Below are 24,973 nucleotides of genomic sequence, written 5' to 3'. Positions count from 1 at the left end.
AAATGCATACAAATTATTGCTGGAAATGGAGGGGACTGCTAAAAAGCAGAGCTTGTAGTATTAGAATGCAGTCCCCTCATAGAGAAAAATATATAATTGCAAAAAACAACAACAACAAATTTCCCTAAGCGGTAGCAAAAAAAAAGACAGACAGAGTAATACACACATACATGCACACATACGGACGCACATTAACAAACACATGGCGGCTCTCTTGTAAGGAAAAAATTGATGAGAGGATAGAAAGATATAGTAGTGAAGAAGGTAGTAAGTCCGAGGTGGACAAAGGGGGGGGGGGGGGAGGAGGGGAGAGGAGAGGAGAGGGAAATGGTGGGTCATAACCAGGGCACTGGAGGCACAGAAGCACGGGCTCGCTGATGAAGAAAGAGTAGTGAGAATAACGAAGCAACAACAACTTTGAAAATCAAAAGTAAAAAAAGAAGAATGAATCTTCGAGGTCCACAGTATATTTCTTCGGTTCTGCATGCTAATAAGTTGACTGACTGCTGACCCACAGTCGAATCGGGGTACATCGGGGCACATCGGGCACTTTTCAGCTCTCTGAACGGGGTAACAGCGTGATAAGATCGTATAGATCGTTCAGAGCGTAGATACAGCGTGCATTGATCGGATAACATCGGCAACATCGCACTAACAGCGTAGCTACATCGTTCTAAAGCGTACCGGCAGCGGCAGAGATCGCAATGTCTAATTCCCGATCATCGTAGTAAGAGCGTAGCAAGCACTTGGTAGTCGTAACTGCAGCGTACTTAGAGCGTTCTAACATCGTACTGTGTCCAGATCGGCTCAGGTTTTACCCGATCCTTCCCGACCTGAGAAAATTGTCAAATCGTAGCGAGAACGGCATAGTGGAACGGGGGCTTAAAGGACAAGTCCACCTTCATATACATAAGGATTGAGAGAATGCAGCAAAATTAGCAGAACACATCAGTGAAAGTTTGAGGAAAATCAGACAAACCGTTAAAAAGTTATGAATATTTTTAAGTATCTGCGCAGTCACTGCTGGATGAGAAGACTACTACAGTGTATATGTCACATGCGTACAAGGATATAAGGAAAATAGAAAGAGAATTTCACAAAACTTTACTGTGTAAATGAATTGCACATTTCTTCGACTTGTTACTGACGTATGTTAAGGGTAATATCATTCCCCCTGCCTTCTGAAAGGGAGAAGTCGAGTGTTCTTTTGTTATGCGAGAGAAATGGAAACATGTTGAATTTTCTTTATTCTTTCTTTATATCGTTGTACACATGTGACATGTTAAACTATAGTAGTCTTTTCATTCAGCTGTGACTGAGCAGAAACTTCAAAATTTCATAACTTTTGAACGGATAGTCCGATTTTCCTAAAACTTTCACTGATGTGTTGAACTAATATTGCTGCATTCACTCAACCCACATGTCTATGAAGGTGAAATTATCCTTTAAAGTCATATTTTCAGTGAACAGTCATCATATAAACAGATCGTACATACACGTATACAATGTACCTCATACACTATAATTTATGAACACGCATTTCTTAAGAGTACACTTATCACAAATTGTTACGAAACACAAAAAAAATACTTTGACTCTACAAATATTTTGATGGATGTGGAGGCATGTAATGACTGGTGCAGAGCCCTGGGGGAAACCACACAAAGGCTGTCTCAGTTTAGTTGTATCATTGTTTTTGAGGACACAAACTCTGACGTAGTGTCTTGCTTTATATTCTATTTTGTTAAGCGATTTCTACTTCAGATGAAGTCCTAGCCTTCAATACTTTTTACCTTACTGAGGCCAATCAAATGTCTTGAACTAAGATTTTATGAGGATTCAAAGCAGAGATTAAAAATGCATCAAATTAGTAACATGGTGATGAATCCGACGAATAATAAGGTCACAGAAACTGTGTGTGTGATTTGTAAAGGTTTTTACATTTCTATAGATTTTCATAAGTCTATTTTTGGGGAGGCTCATTTTGTTGCTGAAAACAGGAATCTTCCTGGGTTAATGTGTTTCACTTGGAGTTTTGCTGAATTTCAAACAAGCTTCATTTATGAGAAATGGCAAAAACATGGAAAGTTTTCGCAGATGGGCAGACAATGGAATACAAAGGCTGACAAACATTGGATGGTGGGCGGTCTCAACACTTACTTCAGCCAATGTGAAGACGTCATGCTATGCATGCGACATGATGTGCAGGCATAGGATGTATTGGCACAGAATAGTGTAGATGCATGCATAACTGACTTTCATAACAAGTCAACAACCTCTGATATACATGTAACAAGACCATGCTAAGCAGAACAAAACTCATCTAGGCCTGATCATGCTCTATGGATAATAGTGTGCATTTTATCAAACCAGCTGTGTGTCTATTATGTATGTTTCTTGAAAACATTTAAAGATGAATAAAGGTATATATGTCGCAATTGCTATTGATGTAAGTGCTTACTTCCTTGTCAGACTATACAAGTTGCTCAAAACTGTGACAGCAACATGTATTACTGAAATCTTTAAGGTTTCTGTGATGGTAGAATGTTAGGTGACACTAAGGCTTAACAGTGCACCACATATTTTTTCTGGGGTATGTATGTGGCCCTGAAAAGGGCCTACCCTTTTCAGGACATACATGTAACTGGTGTTGAAATTGTTGCAGTAGCTGCATACATAGCCAATTTGTGCATGCTATGCAAATGCAAGATACGCATTGGGGGTCATACAAATAGCAGTTGTGGATTAACTCTCTGTGGTTTGTTCGCCAATTGGCACAGAGGGTGGAGTACTTTCTTTTACAGATTGGCAGGAATGTCTGGAAACTAAAATATTGTCAATGAATAAAGATTACCTAATACCCCTTTTATATCCTTATAATCCTTATTACCATGGTTCTCCTGTTTATAGATGGGGGCCAACAGCACACCTGAATGGACATGCTCATCAACAACTACATCAAGTTTGGAGGCCTTCAACTGAATGCTGATAGGAAATCTTGCCAAGTTAAGTTATCAAGTGCTTGGGCACTTAATACCCTGTGCTAGGCGTCAGAACATTACACATATGACCTCAGGCTGCAGGTCAACTCTGCAATGTCTTACGCTACATACAATTGATAATACAAATTGTAATGGTTTCCACAGACTCTGTGCTATGTTGGTGGTGTTGTCACATCATATCTGTATTCATAGAATCACATTGAAATTTGGGTCAGCTAAACACCATCCATTGTGATTCAATCACATTGCTATTCTTTGTTTGCTTGTTTGTTGTTGTTGTTTTTTGGTTGATGCTTGTTTGGTTGTTTGTTTTTTTTTTTTGTGGGGGGGGGGGAGGCAATTTTTGTTTTGAGACTTTAAAAAGGATATATTCTCAGAACCTTCATGATAACATGTTCCTGTAGAAACTTGAAACAAATGTCACAGTCATGTCACAATAAATACTAAAACTCTCACAAGCTAAACTCCTGGTGCTTTGAAGACACTATTGCAATGAGATAACTCTACTTTCAGTGCAGAATTAGCGCACATAACATCATAGTATGTAAAACACATCATTGGCTTTTTGGTGAACACATTTAATAGTTTACGGCTTGTCACATGAAAGGTGGTTGTTTTCATCACCTGCTTAAATAATATGTATACATACATGTACTTCTATTTTCTACATAAATACTGGTAGAAACTGAGTGAAATGTAGGTGAACTTAAGACAAGTAAACAAACAAACAAGACAAATTTTTGCATGCATTTTAATTTTGCAAATTTCGCAAGAGGCATGAATGCTAAAGCTCTTGTGTACACTATAATGTATTGGATGCAAGTGGCAATTTGCAAAAAGTTTCATGCAGCAAAAAAGGCAGTCGGCTCCAAAGTCGCAAACATTTCATGTCACAAATATTCCTTGCTTTACACTACTCTATTAAAAACTGATTGGTGCAACAATACACCAAATCCTTGCTTCTGGCAAAGTATAGTGGAAAAAGAGAAAGTTCACAAATGAAGGACACATCTCCAGTAGAGAAAGGCATGAAAAGAGAGGCACAGACATAACAATAACTTGTCAACTCGGGATCAATGCCAAACTGACAGCAAAATCAGAATACAAGTAGAACATTTCTGTAATGTGTTGCCACTCACGGATATTTCTTTTCCTCCAGCCTCATATTAAAGCATTTCTTTCACCTGTTCCTTTCTATTAAATTTCTTATGCAGGAATTCACTTAGTTGTTGCGAGGGAGGGTAAGCCTCCGCTAAGCTTTGCGGTTGTTAAAGGCAACCATTTTTTTTGACAAAACATGCAAATAATATCAATGCATTCCCCAAAATGGTCTTTTAGGAGAATGGTTCATGTAAATGTATATCCTCAAGCAGGGAGGTGTTAGAAAAGGAGAGACAACTCTTCCTAATTCATGCAAACACATGTTTTGGTTCAAAGCGTTACAATGGGATGTCTAGCATTCCACTATAAGCTTTGAAGTCATGCTCTGCACCGCTCTAGTTGCAAGGCGAAGTTCGGAGACGAAAAACGCATTTCACCTTTCCTTGAATTACAAGCTTTCTTTCCCCGTAAAATTTTAAATGAAATACTCAAATTGATTGAGTAGTTTACGAAAGAATTCAATATCATAAACATGTTTTTCTAGTTTCTTCGTAATGCGCAAATTGAAATGAAATGAAAATTAGGCCATCTTAAAAACCTAATATTGTTCAATAATGCGCACATTTCCGCATGTTAGTTTTCTATCCTATAATCTGGGATATTTTGATCTTTCAAATAAAGTACTCCGCTAAAGCGTGCACCCGCGTGCTTTTAAACAATTTGCTGTTAAAATTGTCAGTTTTACACTGCATTTTGATTTGCTGCTACAATTCAAGGTACACAAATTCATTGTTGCCATCACATTGAAAGAGAGAGAGCGAAATGCAGTAGGTGAAAGTATTTCTAGATGTGAGAGTGCTAGTCCCGATTATTGATGCTCTCTTTTGTCAAAGCACCTGATTTCCACCTGTACTTAAGCGCATAACTTCTCGGCAGTGCTGCACATGACTTCAAAGGAGAGCGGGAGTTGTCTCTCCTTTTCTAACACCTCCCTGTCTCAAGTAAACTACCACTAAACAACACTACAGCAACTGCCTAAGTGAAACAAAAAGGTGTCCCTTGTATACAGTTGGCCACTGTAAACAGGTTGGTGACTGGTTTGATTTACTTGCATATCATTAGTGATTATAAGTGACATAAAATGAATCTTACCAAACATATGTGCATACAAACTACTTGCCATACTCAAGAAATAAATGCATGCATGCAAAAAAAAACCAACAACATAAATTTGCTTTTATCTTGTTTAAGTAGATCAACAATTTGGTTACCCCTCAAGAAAGGCTGCCACATGAGAATCATAAACCCTTATGGAAGGGAAAATAACTCCATAATCATTGGCAGCAAGGGCTGAAGTTGGAGTCTGTGTCAGCTATGTACAGTGAAATATTGACAACATGAAAAAAAAAATGTAGAGAGTTGCTGGTCACACTAGACAGGTGGTCACTATATGCAGTGTCTGTTTTGACATTGTCTGTTCTGGCCGATTTGCAGACGTCACATGAAGCAGAGTGGTGATACTAAAAGGTCCGCCAGTGGGTTGATGGGGAGTGGCATAGAGTCCAAGATGGGTAACTTGATCCGGGTATACAGACACATTTGAGCAAAATCTTGGGTGGTAGGACTTTAAGGTGGCGGCAAGTCTTCCAGCTTGGTGGCAAATTGAAAGTCCGATGGAAACAGGTCATGGGCCCTTGGGTAGATGAGCTTGTAGGACTGCCGGATCGTAACGTCAGCCACGCCAGCAATTTCACTGATTTCTGTCATAAGAAATGGACATGAATAGGACAGAGTGAAATGCATATCAAGGCACATACAAGTATAAAAAATGAATGCGTTTGATAGTATATAAATAGTGAATGGTAACAAGTGCAATGGCACAAGATTTTGCACAAGGTGAAAGATAGAGGTGCTCCATTCAACGAGGGTGAAGTCGAGTTTAATAGTGTGCCTCATCTTTCACCGAGTGTGAAATCTTGTTCTATTGCACAAGTAAAGACCATACATTTTTTGTTTTATACAACACCTCGGACATCAACATATATGGTCCTCACAGATCCTTGAATTTAGCACAGAAATGGCAACCATTTTCCTTGAAAGGCAACCAACTAGCACAGTCACAGTTGATCATCCGTGTACACGTACATTTATATGCGATGGTACTTTTAACTGAATGTCACGTAATGGGCAATGTGAGCTTAAGTGACATGTCTGCATGTTCAAATCTACTGGACTATAGCACCACAAAAAAGCATTGTCTCCTTGTTTTTTACTTCAACAGATGTTTGTCTGTCTGTTGCAGACAATTTCTTTTGACAGTTTATCCCAAGATGATAAATTCAATTTCAATTCAATTCAATTTTTATTTCCATTTCCATTGAATAAACAGAAAAAATATATACAATACATTTACAGAACAAATTTATAACAATTTCAAAGAAAACGTACAAGTGGTCACGAGTAACAACAGAATTTCGTTTCTAAGGTATATACCTAATACAAAGATTAGAATGGAAATGGAGGGTCCCACTTAAAAAGCAAAGCTTGTAGGGTATGGGACCCTCAAAAAATATGTACACAAAGTCAAAGAAACCAATGTCAACTGACATGAAATTAACTTAGGAAGGGGAAAAAAGAAGAAGAAAAAAAAAAGAACAAAAAAGGGGGAAATGAGACTATGGTACAACACGTGCCATCGTGGACACAAGCATACTGTACTTCATGATTAAAATGCAATAACACAACAATACAACGCTCCCTGGTTTGAAATTGCGATTGATTGGGTGCATATGCCGGTATGAATGCATAGGAACGGATATAAGAAAAAAAGAGAAAGAGAATAGACTCACTGTTACTGGTACAATAAAATAAATATCTGAGGTAAACTTATGTTAGACAGGTTGTTTTCCTTAAAAGATGATTTCTGTGTGATATCTTAATACTTGTAAAAACAAACAAACAAACAAACAAACGACTTGATTGAGAGAATGAAACCGAAACTAATTTGGTTGTATATCATAAGATTTCAACAGAAATTGGCTGCATGACTATAATTACACGCACTCCTTACCCTTTTGAGAACGTTTTTCATCAGATGCCTGAGAAGCCATAAATATGGCTGCTGCCGTCACTGAGATAGGACTTCGTCTGGTTGATAGGAAAACAAACAAACAACAAAAGAAATAGACAGAGAAATAAAGAACATTAGGCCTAGAAGAGGATTTTGACAAACTTTTCAAAGATAATCATACCAATCTGTATAAAAATAGAGAGTAAAGACACAGATGCAAATATAACAGTGATCATAAGATGCATTTATCTAACAGAAGAAAGAAAATCACGTAGCAAAACGCGTTTGTGGAATGGCATTGGCGAATGTGGTTTGAAACACAATTCTCGGGGTGCTGCGTTTATCTAACCATCATTGAATCATGATTTAAATATTGTCACTGTGCAGCTGCTTTGCGCAGTCCTACCCGGGAAGCAAAGGTCAACTGAGGCCCATGTTGTAACCCATGCTGTATACTGCATGGAAGTTTACCTTCCCAGCTAGGAAATACGGGCAGCTCCAAGAAAGGCAATCTCAAACGCATTTCAAACCCCATTTGAATGACATTTCAAATCAGCATTTCAAAACACATTTGAAAACATGGTTGTGTTTGTCTATCGCGAGAAAATGCCTCAAACATGTTTGGGATTGTAATATCTGCCACAGAAAATTTTTAGAGAAATGCACCCTAGTACTTGAAGAAATGTCCTTCACAGTAAGAGTTATATTATATATATATATATATATATATATATATATATACATATATATATCCTCTCTCTCTCTCTCTCTCTCTCTCTGTTTCTCTTTCTGTCTGTCTCCCTCATTCTCTCTCTCACATGTTTGTTTCTGTCGAAATGTGTGCAGCAGTTTCATCAACATGTTATTGTGTTTTTTCTATATGTTTTTTTTTTTTGTTTTTATGTATGAGTTTTGTTTTTTGTTTGTTTGGTTTCTTTTTTCATTTCTGTATAAAATGTATATCTCTGTTGTATTTTTATCCGCACGGACCTGCGGAAGAACAGCCTTCGGGCTGAAGTATGTGCCGTGCATAAATAAATGAATGAAATGAAATGAAAAGAAATATATATATATATATACTCTTGTGGCTCACACACACACACACACATTCAGAGAAAATGTATTTGTTCTAGCATTAGGTAGATTCACCAACTACAATTTCAGTCGAACATCAGCATTGAAAAAAAAAAGAAACATCTACAGTTTCATTTACAGTCAACCTTAATCTAACCCTACATATGCTACATATCTGTTGTGATTTCAGCGATACATCTCCACAGCTACATGTAAAATGTAGCAAGAGTTCAGTAAATTTGAATAGTTCATGAATCACTTACTTTTTTAAAGTCTGAAGTTTGTCTGACACCAAAGCTTTAAGATTTTGAGAGTAGACTAATTTTCCTGCCAAATTGTAATCATTTTCTAAACCAATTCTTCATTTCAAGCCCCCTGAAAATCAGAGCTGACGTGAAGAAATAATGTTTGGTACATGTACACGTAGCTTCCTTGAAAACTCACTTTTGCTACGTGCCTTATACTGGGGGGCATTTCATGAAGCATTTTGTCCGACAAAGTTGTCGGACAAACTTGCTCTCAGCCAATCAGATGCAAGGATTTCAGTAGCTTGTAACAGTTTGTCAGAAAAATATCCGACCAAAACGCTTCATGAAATGCCCCCCTGAGCTGATGAACCAATAGAAACAAACAAACAAACAAATAGACAGACAGACAGACAGACAAACAAACAGTGATCTAAACATACAATGTACGTAGGAATGAATCTGAATATATTGCTATGCTTTGCATCAGCATTACAGTGGACAGCAAACTGCTCACCCCTCCATCTCCCCCCCCCCCCCCCCCCCCCACCACCCCCAAACAATCAGTCATTTCACTCTGCCTATGTCCCTCATGTGTCTACAACCAACTACAGGAAAGTTTAGACTTCTACTGGTGACTGTCATGGTACGTGTGTCTGTATAATACAACGGAATGCATTCTGTATCTATTTTTCTCATATCTGTGCCAAAAGTTGAACTTGGTGAACACGGTAAAAAGATGGAAAGGGAGAGGGGGATTGACTGAGACGTGTGGATGTCCACTATAAATTTATTACAGTTGAACCTCTCTTATCCGGCCTCCCTTTATCCGGAACTCTCTATTATACGGACGCAATCTCGCCGTGATTTTTTTAAAAATAATTACGGGAGGAAAGGGGGATTCCCAACTCCTTGAGAACTACTGCACAAACACACATGAATTACATATACTTGATACATTTCTTAATAATTATTTAGGTAAATCATCCCAAGAATTTATAAAAGAAAATGATTTCATTCTTGCAAACACGAACCTCTATTTTGGGGTCTGTTAGTGAGTGTAACAATGAAAAGGTTGCAGTATACACATTACTATACATGTGGTACTACAATGGGCTACATCAGTACATGTGTATGTATGTGTACATGTATAAAGCATTGAGTCTCCCGTATCCGGCCAAATCCCTTATCCGGATGAGCCCCGGTCCCGACTTGTCCGGATACGAGAGGTTCAACTGTACAGTGAAATTATTGAGAACAAAAATAAGAAGAGCTCAGAGAGAGAGAAAAAGTAGATAATACTCTGCAGGGTTCAGACAGCATGCGATCCTCAATTTCTCATACAGGAATTTGTGATTGGAAAAACGATGAACACGGAGTACAAAGAAAAGAAGTTTCCTCGGTTTCGGTTGTGCTTACTCATGTGGCATATGAGATTCATGTCACCTTCAACGTTGCTTTTTATGGAACTTTGGTATAAACAAGACAACACTCTTTATTTGAACAGAATCTACCATGAAATTGCTCTACTTGAAAAGGAAGGCTCAATGTTTATGTTAAATACATGTTTATAAAATTGAATTCTTTCCTAAACTACTCTTAATCAATTAGAGTATTTCATTTAAGATTCTACGGGGAAATAAAGCTTGTAATCCAACGAAAGGTGAAATGCGTTCTTCGTCTCCGAACTTCGCCTTGCAATTAGAGCGGTGCAGCGCATGACTTCAAAGCGTATAGTGGAATGGAAGACATCCCATTGTAACGCTTTGAACCAAAACATGTGTTTGCATGAATTACGAATAGTTGTCTCTCCTTTTCTTAACACCTCCCTGGTTATATTGACATACCCTGATACCAGGTCCAGTTCATCAGCCTTTCGTGCTATGTGTGTGGCAGCTCGCTGGACACGGGAAGGCAGGCTCAAGTTGGAGCAGAAGCGGGACTAGAAAGGAAGAGAGAACATAATACAAATAAAGAATGAAAATATACTAAATACTGATAAGCAGTACACGACCAAGAGCTTTACAGGACAAGAAAAAGGACACCATTTTTTTTTTTTTTGAGGTGGCTCTGCTAAAGCATAGCATTTACCAGCATTCCTGTTCTTGGGAGGTGCTGTTTTGAAGGTGCCTCGTCAAACGTGCAAATTAATGCAGTGAAATATTAGCATTGACACACCACTGCTCACTTGTTTGGAAATAGAATTCATGGAACTTATTGCTTGAGTAGATTTAAATGGGGAAAAGCATTCCGTGGGAACCTTGACAATAACATAATGAGCAGTCAACCATTACATTACAGTTATAGTATCAATATTTGTTTCATTAATGGACACACACACACATTATGCATACTCTTACAGTCTTACACTGTCTTTTGACACTGATAGCATGTGTGTGCACTCAAGGACTTGCACAATACCCTGAATAACAGAAGAAGAAACACTGCTCTTGCATGGTTCAGCACAAATCATTTTTTTAGCACAAAAGTTCACAACAAATCCCTCGTTTCCGGGCACTCTCGCAGAGGGCTAATCAAGGCCTACCATGAAATCTCCGGTGGTAATCAGCACAACATTTGTCTCAAGTGCCTTCAAGATCAGCTTGAAGCAGCGGCCAATCTCTCGCTTGTTCACCTTGGACACGGCGCAGATCTCTGCAGGCAAACAGAAAGAAATCACATGATTCAAGGCAGGCAAGGTGATGTAAATAAGACAAGGCATATTAAGTAGTTTATCCTTCAGAATTCTAGAAATGTATGAGCAAAATATTTTGCTGGCAAGATGACCATTGTCTTAAAATACAATCCCACACCCCAACAGGATGTGAAACAAAGCATATCATCAACTTGAAAAACTACTTTATCCTCATTCTTCATTCTTTGAAGAAAATTAGGTCAGTACTGTATTGTCTTGAAGCAAAGTGTAGAGTAGTGAATTGTATTGTATCATAATGCAATGTAATATATTTTATAATAATGCAATGTGATATATAGTATTATAAAATGGGTTCAAGAATGTAGCCAATAGGAAGCGCTAAAATGAGTCACGTGTGCTTTGGTTATTCTAGTCCCATCGCACTGCGTGTTAAATCCACCGTGGTTAAATCCTATTGTCGATCGTCTGTGCGCGCGGCGGCTCCTTTGAATTGCATGAATACATACAGTACGCGCTGTCAATCCTGTAAACAACTTCTAGTTCGGGCTGCCGGCCGGCCGGCCTTTCTTCCCCTGTGCATAACATGTGTGGCGTACGTATACTCTTATATACGTACACTTTGTACAGTACAGTAGACCAAGCATTGTGGGACCAGACACGTACATGGAGTCACTTTGAAGGGCAAATCCAGCGATTTAGCAGGTTAATTCTCACGCTGTTTTCAGAGTATGTTGTCTAGTAGGCCTATATGAGGAGTCTATATCAAGTCTTTAAGGTAAAGGGTGCATATTCTATGTAACATAAGTACGTTTTCATGCGGGAACTTAAGTGTCCGGAAACCCAACCCCCCATCATACTTATACTGTATGTGCGGGATTTCCGAGTGCGACGTGCGTAAATGTTTGGGATGAACATCTTCGGACGTCTTGACCCACAGAGGTACGTGAAAAACACTGAAAAATGCTGTTAGTTTTCGAATTTTCGACCCATTTTATAAAACAAATGATGCACAGGATTATTTCGTGGCGTTAGTGGAGGCGTAGCTCACTCTTGGGTATTTACAATGTAGTGCAACATGCACGAGGCGAAGCCGAGTGCATGTTTCACAATTGTAAATACCCTCGAGTGCACTATACGCCTCCACTAACGCACTCTATCCTGTGCATCATTTGTATATCGCAATGTACTGCAGAGGCTGCAAACCTTTTTTTCGGGGGGGGGGGGGAGGAAGGGGTAGGTCAAGGGTAATGTACATATGGTTTGGTGGTTGGATCAAGGGTCAACAGCCACTGTATTGCATTTATTACCAAATTAAGAAAGTCATAACTATCACATATTTAGTAAATGAGTCAGTAAAGCTGTTGACAATGAATACAGACAAGAACTAGAAATGTCGCTACAGCGACTAGTTATACCCCCACCAAACAACATTTCATAAGCTTTGGTCAAAACAACATTTCATAAGCTTTGGTCAAAAAACTGAGGAAGTAGTTAAATCCGCAAGATCTTTCCTTGATCTTCTGCCATTAATATGCCGTTACCATGGCAACGTACTTTCTGGTACTGTCGAAAAATGCGTCTTGCACATCTACAACCAAAGGCACACATCTGTACCAAGTTTCATGGAAATTGGGCAAAAACTGAGGAAGTAGTTTGCAACACAAAATTTTCCATCATTTTGGCTCATAATATGTGAGCTGTTACCATGGCAACATACTTTTTGTCACTGTCAAGAAATGTGTCATGCTGACCTATATCCTAAGACAAACATTCAATATGAATTCCATGAGAATTGGAAGAACACTGATGAAGCAGTTTTGCCATGAAGCATTTTGCCCTATATTTTACCAATAACATGCCGTTACCATGGCAACGCACTTTTTGCCACTGCGGAAATATGTGTCTTGCACATTAACATATTCAGAGGAACATCTGTACCTAATTTCATAAAAATTGATCAAAAACTGTGGGAGGAGTTCGCGACGCAACATTTGTACCCATTTTTACCCATAATATGCCGTTACCATGGCAACGTACTTTTGGGTACGGTCAAAAAATACGTCTTGCACATCTACAACCCAAGGCACACATCTGTGCCAAGTTTTATGGGAATCGGTTGAAAACTGAGGAAGTAGTTCGCGACGCAAGATTTGCAACGGACCGACCGCCCGCCCGACCGACCGCCCGACCGCCCGACCGACCGCCCGTCCGCTGATTCCTATATACCCCCTTCAAACTTCGTTTGGCGGGGGTATAACTAGAGAAGCACTCTGAGAGCGCAGACCTCCGCCAAGCATGCAGCCCATTTCCACCCGCACTGATCTTGTTCTTCCACAGAGATCAGTGATTTCCACCCACACGTACTTATAGCATTGTGTGCTGAAAGCCGCCTGATTTCCCAAATATAGAAGCCTTTGTTAAGTCATAAACCCTCAGCTGCACAGCGCGCCTCGCCCTAGCAGAAACTATGAGCACGCGCTTTAGTGCGCCCATGCAAACCCCAAATACGCGCAGCCTGAACTCCCAAGTTCATTGACCCTACCTGCCAAAATATCAAAAATCCTTCATAAATTCCCCCAAAATTCTCTGATCACTACCAAAAGTTAATTGTTTGTTACTTGTGTCATTCTCAACCTTTCCTGCAAGTTTCATCCCAATCCGTTAACTACTTTTTGAGTTATTTTGCACACGGACAAATGAACGAACTAACTAACGAACGAACTAACAATGAACAAACTAACAGACAAACCAACGGTAACGGAAACATAACCTCCCCCCTTGGCGGAGGTAACTAGAGAGCAGATGGCTATGACACCGTATACATGCAATCCAAGAGTGGACCACAGATTTTGGTAATCCACACTGTAAAGCACAACCACTCCCTTCTCTGAACCATCAAAAGCAATAGCGACATCTGTAGTCAGTAATCCATCCATCTCTAAATTTTGAGGACGGATCCTAGGTAATCCATCTGTCTATAATTTTGGAGATGGATCCTAGCCGACGGATGCTTCTGACTTATGTTCTGCAGCAGTTCTACAGCACATGACGGCCACAGCTTCCGGTGACAAGTTTCAGATCAGAAGTCACATAAATGGAGACAGAAATCAACTACAAGATATACTCAAGAGATGAATTAGACCAACAGCTAATCTAAACACAACAGTTTTATCTCTTGAAGCACTGACAGAGACATGAACTACATGTGAACCACACACTTCAATGAAAGATACATTGTTACCAATGGCTGATTCCTGTTTCCCATCATGTTCAATGGTGCTAACCATAAAAGCTAGAGCTAAACAGATCCACTTCTGTAAATTAACATTTTTCCCTTTGTGCTAATTTGCTTACCAATCTCTTTTTTTTTTAATTTCTAATTTCATATATCATATAAGAGGATGATAGTTCTGACCACACCTGATTCAAATATTTGACTTCGTACAAGAAGATAGAGGTATGAAATAGTTCATATGACCCTGCATCAATACACCCACAGAAAAAAAAAATGCAAGACATGATTTTCCAGAAGGCCTGAGCAATCCACATGCTAACATTATGCACTTGGGGTCTACTTGGCCAATTTTGGGTTATGTTGTGGAAATTTTCAGATAGAGTTACAATTTTGTTTCTCCCTAAATTTGACTATTGAAAGAATGAAATTGAAGAAGTGGGTATAGAGAGTGTCAGTATAAGTAGTAGAGAGATCAGTAGCAGAGAGTGAGAGAGAGTGTGTGAGAAAGAGAGGGGGGAGATGGAGAAAGGTGAAACAGATAGGAAGACACATGCTTGAGGGTTGCAAATCTCTACAGATCTGAAACCATTCCAATGCACAGTGGAAAAACAAACCTATTTCATGAGCAAAAATCACAATTTGGTTTATAAATTAAGAATTTGCACATACTCTTCGCATGCAAATCAAAATTCAGGAAAAACTAGAGTACATTTAATGCATATAGTTTAGGCAAGAATTTTTGTGTGCATTTTAATTCTGCAATTCTTGGCTCTCGCAAAATCTGCAAAATCAAAATGCTTGCGAACATTTCTAGTTTTACAGTATAAGCTGTGATACACAGACTACAAAATAGCCATACATGCTCCTTGACTACAAAGACTTCACAAATCAATGTAAGTTATGCAATAATAATTTACCTTTAAATGTACGCGGCACCCCTTCTTGTCTGCATGCAATATAAAGACTAGACGCTGCAATAGCATCATTACTCCTCCCTCTGAGGGTTCTCTGATCATTTACTTGTTTGAACAGGGCAGAGGCTCTATCCTGTGGAATGGAAGAAATTGTTATAGTCAAAACACATGAATTTAGGGGAGAAGACAACAGAAAGCACCTCAACATCTGCATCAACACATAGACTCATAGACACATAGATTTAAAGTAAATTGTTATGTTTCCTTTTCTCTCTAGCCAATACAGTTCTTCTGGAGGCCACCAAGATTTCAGATTTTAAGGTCTTAGTGGCCTGGATGGGTCACAAGATAAAAGAGTTAGTGTCGAGCACTGCATTAAGTATACAAAGTTCATTTAAAGACTCACCTACACTTCAAACGTAACTTAAAAGAAACTTAAAATTTGCAACTTTAAACTTGAAACATGAAATATCAGAGAAGGGTGCCAACTGTAATACTTTGGCAAACACATACACTTAGAATTACTTTATATCCTGACAGGCATCCATCGCCCCCTTTGGTAGAGAGAAGATATCGTTATAAACTGTCTTGCTGGGAGACAAATGTGCAAAGTATTAAAAAGATTTGAAGCAAGAGCTCTCAAATCTACAGTCAGGCTCAAAAACCAGAACACCATGGTGTCATGTCACCACTGCTAATCAGCACTGCATAGACACAAAATCACTTACTGGCAATGACCACAATGATGCTAATAAGAGTTGAAAATGCTGGAGTTGAAAACCAGAAATGTCACTACGGTAACTAATCTGCCTCCGTCATATCACATGGTTCTCCCAATAGGTTCATAGTACATCTTTACAATGCAAGATGGTAGTTCACACAACTGGCAAAAAAATTTACCCGACATGTTCGAAAGTTTGGCACAACCGCACATGTGTTGAATGTTTACATTCCTTGAACCAGGTTTCATATGAATACAATGTAGCTATTGTATCACAGAGCAAGTATTCGGAAATTTAGACATTTGTACTTGAACTTTGACCCTTGCCCTTTGACCCTGTGGCCCACAACTTTTTTCCCAAATTACTCACTGGTAATATCCAATTTTCGGAATACTTTGAACTATTTTCAAAATATAGTAAAAATTGCAACATGCTAACATTTTCACTTAACCTGCGACCACATGATCCAAATCTTTCCCTACAGAAACATTGTGGTGCAGTATTGCAAGTACAGTGCCTAATTTAATTATGTGTATACTCCAAGAAATCTCCAAGGTATAGAGATAATAGTATAATTTCACCATTACATAGTAGAACTTGGGTAGCATTTTAACCTGATCTTTGACCCTTGACCTTTGACCTCATAATCCAAAAATTCCACAGAAAATCATTGTCATGCAGTACATGCATAATGAACTAAGCTCCATGAAAATACTTTGAGCCATTTCCGAGATATGGAGAAAAAAAAGAAACTTAGGCATTTTCACTGCATATTTAACCTTTGACCCTATGGCCCAAAACTTTCCCTAGAGAATCTTTATCTGGTAATACATGTATGTAAGTTTCATGAAAATATCATGAGGCATTACAGAGATGTGGGGGAAATTATGAAATTTTAAGGATTTGACCTTATCCTCTATCCTTTAACCTTGAGCATGAGCACCAGAAAAATTGATAAGCACAACTTTGTATGACGTGGGTGTCACATGCATGCCAAATTTCATCGCGATTGCCACCGATGGCCAAGATCTCGGGGGGGTGGGGGGGGGGGGGGGGGTGCGCCCCCTCCGGTTTTAGTATGGCCAAAAAAGCCCCGCCTGATCAGGGTTAAATGGTTTTTAAGCTATGCTGTCCACAAAATCAAGTATGGATGGATGGAAAACAGGAAAACATAATGCTTCTACCTACACTTAGCAGCAGAGGCATAATAAAAACTGTTACTTCAAACAGCATGGTGTCCTGGTCAAAATGCCTGCAAACATACCATTACTCTTGTGACTGGAATAAAATCCTGCATCTAGAGTGCATTCACCCCACTCCTTGGGTGCATGCCAGCCATGCTACCTCTCTAGAGCTCCCATACATACAACCCCCAGGGATTTTCAGCTCAGTATCACTAATCCATAAATACACTTAGCTAGAGGGAAGTGTTCCAAGTAGAAACATCCAGCTCAGGGACACAAGTGCCACAGCAGGGCTTGAATTCTAAACCTTCGGGTTGAAAGCACAATCTACCAACCACGTCTGACCAGTGCATGACCACTCCATCATACATAGGTCAACACAAGAGAGGGAAGACACCAGTTACACTGCACTACAGCATATTGAAACTTACAACAATGGTCTTGGGTAGATTGATCCTGTCAGCCATATTTTGAATCTCTCGGAAAGCATTGATGAGAGTCCTGTTTGTTGAGCTCATCTGTGATAAAAGCAGTATGAAAAGTCAACATTAAAGCTAAAGCATTGCTCTCAGAAGGGCTCAAAATTCATCTTCCACCACTTAGAATTTGCTTGCAATATATAAAAAGGTTTTACTATGAAACTTGTCTGGCTGATGTAATTTGCTAGAATGAGTCACTCTGTAGTATTTTGAGATTGAAAGTGTGAAATAATAAAAGTCAATGCACCCAACTTTTATATCATAACTGACATAATTGATTTTAAAACATCATTCCGGCATCATTTCAGCATATCTTTCTAGGTAATATCTTTACATATCTTCATTGTTACCCAACAAAAATTGTGTTATCAAAGGCTTATCATACACATTGCTTATTCATAAGTCTCAATTTTAGAGCAAAATCTAGAGTTTCTTCAGTCATATGGAAACTATGTTTTACTTTTAATTGTGATAATGAAAATGTGCAATTCTCACCTACGGAACCACATGTATTAACCCTAACTAGGCCGGGGGGGGGGGCCTCCGAGGCCCCCCCCCCTCGACGTTCCGCGCGATGTATCGCCAACGCGAAAAGCTATCGCCGCGACGTTTCATGACTTTTTTCTTTTGAGTCTCCCGCATCTTTTGACACCAAATTTGCGACGCCCGGGCGCGCGGTTCCGCAGTTGCGCATAAATATGTACCTGCATGTCAGACCAAAAATTGCTCAAAAACGTGAATTTGTGTACAATTTCAATGCAAACTGTGCTTACAGGCAAATTTCATAAAAGCATGATTATTTGGGGGTTTTATTGCTTAAAATCAATTAATAACATATTTTCTTGTTCGGAACAATGTCGCGGACAAGTTTCATCGAAAAACAATGAAAAACATGCAGTCGAAAAAACAAAGAAATACATAAGAAATTCAAAAAACAATAAAATTCTTAAGAAATTTTTTGTGATGGCACAATTTTTTTCTCTTATATTTGCTAAGGACACTAAAAAGAATATTTACACAAAAAATGTGCCCATTTTGAGCTTTATTTAGTGATTTATACCAAATTATCTGATTTCATGCATTCTCACGCATAAATTAGCATAATTTAGCATGAATGATGATTTTTTTTTTTTTTTTTATTTAACTTCATGGTACTTTAGATTACATCATAGGCAATATGTGTGCCAATTTTCGTCGCGATCGCGTGGTCGACGACCGAGATCTGGAGGGGGGGGGGCAAGTTTCCTATAGAGACCTACGCTATTGAATCCTCTTTCAATAGTGCTTACGCTGTGGCCCACTTCCCCGAGTCCGAAGAAGTCTGATTCACTGTAGTCAGTGGTCAAATCACAGTTCGGCTCATGATTTGGCTGAGGGGGATGACAGCTTTAGCAAACTTCTTTTGTGATGTCATAATAACGAGCACATATGCATGCACCTTGGCATTACTACAGACTGCGTGATGCACAGAGAAGACAATAAAGGCAACGTTACTTAGCAACACCTACGCACTTTACTCTTGATGACAGCTCAACTTCGGTAATCTTCGTATCAATGCTAACGGTGATCGGCAGTATCATTAACAGCGCCCTCTTTACTACCGGAACTATGCACCTTTAAGAGCTATCACCACTGGCGTCAACTGTATCACTATATTTTTATAACATCTTTTCAAGCCACTTTTTAGTCCTAAACATTACAATTTTAACCCGTTGAGGACGGGCTGATTTTGCTACAACACGCAAATGAGCCAATTTCAAAAAATCTTTTTAAAAGTCACAAAAGTTTGCTACTTTTTGAAAAGACCATTGGATTTAGTGAGATATGAATGAGATACCTTATCATACTGCTAGCAACTTTGGATACAAAAAAACATAACACTGGCTCTTAGACTCATTTGTTTCATACTTGTTTGTTATTTTCAAATAGGAGGGCATATTTCAGCCACTATATGTATTTTTTTTTTAAATCACTGCCATTAAAGTTGTACTTGTTTATTTCTGTCATTCTAATACCAACTTTAACCCTTTAAAGTAGAAGGAAACCCAAATATATGTGTGGATTGAGTAACTGCAGCAATGTTGGTAGAACATATCAACGAATTTGATGAAATCTGGACAGTATTTAAAAAGTTTTGAATTTTTAGAGTTTTGGTGCAGCCATTGCTGGATGATAGGACTTTAACACTTTATGACGCCATGCATCAACAATACAGAAAATACAAGGAGAACTCAACTAAATTTCATTTTCACGAAAAGTACACATTCCCTAGATTTGTTACTGACACATGATCAGGGTAATATCATTTTCCCTTGCTTTCTAAAAGAGGTATAATCAAGCACTCTTTCATTGTGGTAGGAAAGTGAAAATACATTGAATTATCTACAATGTACATATAATATTGCTGCATCCCCTCAATTCAAAAATACATTTGGGCTTCCTTCTCCTTCACATTCAGGACCTTCCTACCAGTGACGTACCAAGGCAGGATACTTTTATTACATTATATCCCGAGCATCTCCTCATGAGCCTCACCCTAGGTCTTCACTTACATTGGACTTTGAGCGGTACTTCTTGGTCCCGTCCTCGTTGAAGCTGGCAGAGCCCAGGGGTCCTCCAATGATGGTGGAGAGGTCCTCACCATCCAAGAGGGGGTTCTCCGCTGCTCCTACCCTAGATGGATCACTGGTGGCCTTGTCATTACTGAATGTCCTCCACTCTGATCCCACATCAATGACCCTGGGAGAAAGGGGGAGGGGTGTTGTAGATGGGAATTTGTATGATTGCCGAACATATCAATGACCAATCATGCTGTTGACAGGTACATGTAACTGCATTGACTCTGACATTGTCACATGTTACCATGACATGTTATGAATAGCTTTGTCAAAGAACAAAATACACCTCATTGTATACACCTACAATTGTACGCCACACTTATATAAAACCCCTCAACTCTTTATGTGCCATGGTGTAAACCCCCTGTGTGCCACATTATTCTGAGACTGCAACATGGTTATGCTTTGGGAATATGTTTTGTTCTTGAAATCTATGTAACTTTTATGGAATTTTGGTGCCCGGGACATGTAAGGAGCAAAGTCGCAAAGAAAATGCCAAGTTTTGCTTTGATGCTCATTGTATGGCAAATCTATGATTGCTTTTCTTTCAAATAACCAGTATAAATTATTGTAGAGACATGACTTTTGCACACGAAACAGTGACAAAGACTAAGAATTTACTTGCAAATCCAGTTAGGAAACACCCCTGGATAGTCAATCACCAAATAAAATGCAAGATACATGCGACAGGAATAGAATCGCGAAAGACAATTTCATTGTACTGAGGCATTTGGCGATTTATCTATTGGTTTGGGCAGGTTTGTGCTTTTGAGCAGAATATGCTGTCAACTGAGTTGGACGTGCGAACGTGGCACACAAAGAGTTAAAATGTAATACAAGGCAGTCCAGTCCCTTTAAGATGTTGTGTACTAGTATGCCATGTTGTAGCCAGGGCTGCACACTAACCCATTTTTCTACTGGTCTGACCTGCCTGTCAGACCAGTAGATACCCACTTTTTCCATTTTTCTCTGGTCCATTCCTGAAAAAGTTACTGGTCTGACAGTGATTTTCACTGGTCAGGGAGCATCAAACCAGTGCCAGTGTGTAGCATTGTTGTAGCTAACTAAAGCATCACACAATGTTGCATGATTGTGTCATAAAAGTTGATATCATCATTATGAATATTATTATTCACAGAATCATGACTTACCTGTTTCGTACCAAAGGTATGGCATCAAGCCTCATATATTTCATAATGATAACATTGTATACATGGAGCAGCTGACAGGCATCACTGCATTTCTAAGCATATTGCACACCAACTCACTGCATCTACAAAGAGATCACTGTTTGCATTGCCTTACAAAGGGGATCAGGTAATCTCCATGCATTGACAGCTAGTTTCCTGGCATCTCAGCCAATCAGCTAGGAAAGCATGCTAAGGGTCAGTTGGCTTTTTTATTGAACACATAATGTGGAATCAAGACTCAATGCAAATATTCTTAGAGGAATGGGATATTTGATTTTACGTGACTGTTGCAAATCGTATGCAAAAAGACTACTAGTACTCTACAAAAATCTTACCCAGCTGAAGTGGTTCCCAATTATCTACGAGTTCTGTTTAAGTCAATAGCATATGATTCATCTATTTCTAAACAGCAATCCTCAGAAGTATTTTTAGTCATTATGAATACTTCATGATATCAGCTCGCTTTTGTATATATGCGACAAACCATAAAATAGTCACATAAAACATTTTCTGCAGTTTTCCAAACATGTACATGGCCTTAAATGGTCTGCATTTGCCAACATTTTTTAAACTCTCCTTATTTCAGCTACAAAATCAGCAAACTGTGGTATGTCAAAAGGACATGTGAAAAAATTTGTGCTCATATTCAATTACCAGGTATCTGTTTCATCATTCTATTTTACATCCAGTGAGTGGGAATGAAATTCTGGACAAGTTTTGCAGGTGCTCTTTCAGTTGAAATGCAATCTTTTTGAATCACATCGCAAAGGATCATACAGGACGTATCTTCAGAAGAGACGGCTTACCTGTCAGCTACAACAAGGCCACACTCAGGGCAGATGAGATCACCTGCATGCGAGTCCTCGATCAGGTTGGCCATGGGGTGGGAGGGGCAGCATACCCGATGCATGGGAGCCGAGGCTGAAGACATTCCTCTGTGCATGAGAGAGCAGTGGATAGGGTCAGGGGCAGATCCAGGAATTCCGTAAAGAGGGGGCAGGTTTACAAATTAAAGGGGGGCACACGCATCCCTTCCAATTTTTTTCTTTTTATTTCTTTTGTTTCATCAAAAAATAAAGGGGGGTGTTTTTTCATCAAAAAATAAAGGGGGGGGGGGGGGGGGGGCGTGCACCCGGTGCGGTCCTCCTTGCTGGATCCGCCTCTGGATAGGGTATCAAGGGCCACAAGACTGGTGATGACGTGGCATTAGTCATTACAGTTGTAAGTCCTCTGCGTTTTTTTTTCTCAATATGAAAGAAGATAAAACAATCATTTTGTCAAAGATGAATTGACATCAATCCAACGTATTAGTACTTTTGTACCTTGAATACTGACCTAGAATTTCACTATCATTTTCCATTTAAAGAAGAATCAATATTTTAACAGGTATTGATGGAAAAAGTACACTGTGACCTTGTGAAAAGCAGAAAAAGTACATTTGTAAGTTTCTTACCTGCTTGTGCTTGCCATTTTTAGGACACTAGTCTAGTGAGTGGTGCAAGTTCTGTTGATTTTAGATACCTGTAACTGTATAGATACAAATACGTTAAATGTTATTAGCAAATGACACACCGTATGCTATGATGCAGTTTTTGGTACCCTGGGTACCAAACAGGGATCTGTCATTTTGTTGAATTATTCAATTTTTTAGCACACTAATGTACAGTTAGGGTACCGGTTTTCGACACTTTAGTACATTTCCTTGTTTACCATCAATACTGCACCGTTTACCTCGGAATTTCGATATGAAGTTGAGCTACTACTTAGGCCAATAATAATATGCCTTGAACAAATTCCCATTTGAATGCACTCGTGTTCAATTTTAAGTAATTTCCCTCACGCCGTCACTGGCATCAGATTTCGACACCCAGCATCATTTTTCGACACACTCACAGCACGCATCACACATAAATCACATGGCGCTTACAGTACGCGTTCACTGCATTGTGGACGCAAACTAGCAATCATACCAGCGCAAGAACTTGTTGTTTCCTCTATAAACGTGTCTTAATATGGGAATGTCGAAATCTGGTGCCACATTCTCAAAGCCAACTCTTTCTACATGTTTGCTCATTTATCACGAATTCAACCATGAAATTACTAAAGACGATTATGAAATCAAACATCAGGATTTGGCAAACAAACTGATACTACAAGTCTAAAGTAAGATAACCGGCATGGCATGGGTGAATTTCATTTTACGGCGATGTATACAAAATGCGTCATATTGTTTTGAACCCCTAAAAATGGCTGGCATCAACATTTCTGCTGACACTGTGTTGCTTTCTCCTAAATATTCTACCGTCGGATTATGATGACAGGTGACAAACGGTGTTTATGTAAGACTAGAAATGTGATTGATAACTTGGTTGATTGTTGAAGTCAGACGTTTGTATTGAGTATAAAATTCAATAAGAATTATCTGCTGGGTGTCGAAATCTGGGTCCTGTCGAAAACTGGTGCACTAACGGTACAAGAAAAAAAACATCTAGATCTATGAATTCCTTTGTAAATTACTAAATATGAATCTTGGGTCTCCCAAATTAGACTGGAAATAAAATTCTGACACAATAAAGTGAAGTTTACAGTTGACCGAAAGATCGACCTGTAAGCTGTATGTGGTCGTCGGGGATATGTTCCGCGGAGACTGCGTCTGGCTTCACAGAATTCCCTCCTATATGGAGGAGAGCCGTCAAAACTCCTCCGGACAGACGGATCTTTCGGAAGTCAGTAACAAGTGATTTCATAGCAGTTGTACTAACACATAGTTTAAGATATGGGACTAAACAATCGAATACGGCGAGCCGTCAACAGGCCTTATGATTTTATGTCATTTCGTGGCTAATCTACAAATGTTTAGGATGACGTAACATTACTACATATAGTAAATAAAAAAGATAGTAATCCTAATCATCAATCGAAAGAAATCTAAACTAAATTTTATTTCATTCTTCGCACACTCACGATACTGGTACAGCACAACAATTCGTTGACTCACTCTTGCCGCTTCCTTCAAATCACTGACACTGTATTATCCGCTTTTGTGTGCTTTTTGTGCAATGTACATGTATGTGCGTGTACGTCATCCACGGTCAATGCATGATCGTTACTGAATGCCGCCGCGTCACTTACCGCGCATATGCGAATATAGCCAGCGGGGGTTAGCCTAGCTGAAAAGGTTACCAATTTTTATGTGTATAGCAATTTAGTACATATGCCCCTGAGTATGGAAATGCACGTCTGGCTGGTCATCGGTGGTGGGTGTGGCCAGGAGGGCCACAAAAAGAACCCCCCAAAATTAGGCTAGCCTAGCTGGAAAAGTAACCCCATGAAAACAACTGGAACTTGTTCGTTACACTTACAGGATAAATGAATGACCATTGCCAGACGTTTTAAGTGGTGGGGGGTAGCCGCCAGACGCTCTTAAAGGCCCAACTCCAGCTAGGCTAGCCTAGCTGAAAAAGTAACCTCATGAAAACCACT

General features: G+C 39.2%; 1 protein-coding gene across 1 annotated transcript; it reads right to left on the bottom strand.

Annotated features, from left to right (window-relative positions):
- Positions 1-1,391: 1,391 nt before the first annotated feature.
- Positions 1,392-24,490, bottom strand: LOC139732212 (transcription initiation factor IIB-like). The gene is made up of 10 exons (XM_071643090.1): positions 24,455-24,490; positions 22,944-23,017; positions 22,297-22,425; positions 20,235-20,421; positions 17,635-17,721; positions 15,301-15,430; positions 11,038-11,147; positions 10,340-10,434; positions 7,174-7,250; positions 1,392-5,863 (listed from the first exon to the last, which is right to left on the bottom strand). Exons 2-10 carry the CDS (start codon positions 22,958-22,960, stop codon positions 5,730-5,732), a joined length of 966 nt encoding a protein of 321 aa, XP_071499191.1. The 5' UTR covers positions 22,961-23,017; positions 24,455-24,490; the 3' UTR covers positions 1,392-5,729.
- Between the last annotated feature and the right edge of the window lie 483 nt (positions 24,491-24,973).

Source organism: Diadema antillarum, unplaced genomic scaffold, assembly GCF_040938485.1.
Source record: "Diadema antillarum isolate AM-2024a unplaced genomic scaffold, OU_Dant_1.0 seq00000406_RagTag, whole genome shotgun sequence".
Lineage (NCBI taxonomy): Eukaryota > Metazoa > Echinodermata > Echinoidea > Diadematoida > Diadematidae > Diadema > Diadema antillarum.
Note: the sequence above shows the minus strand (reverse complement) of the source record. Positions and strands in the feature narration are given on the sequence as shown.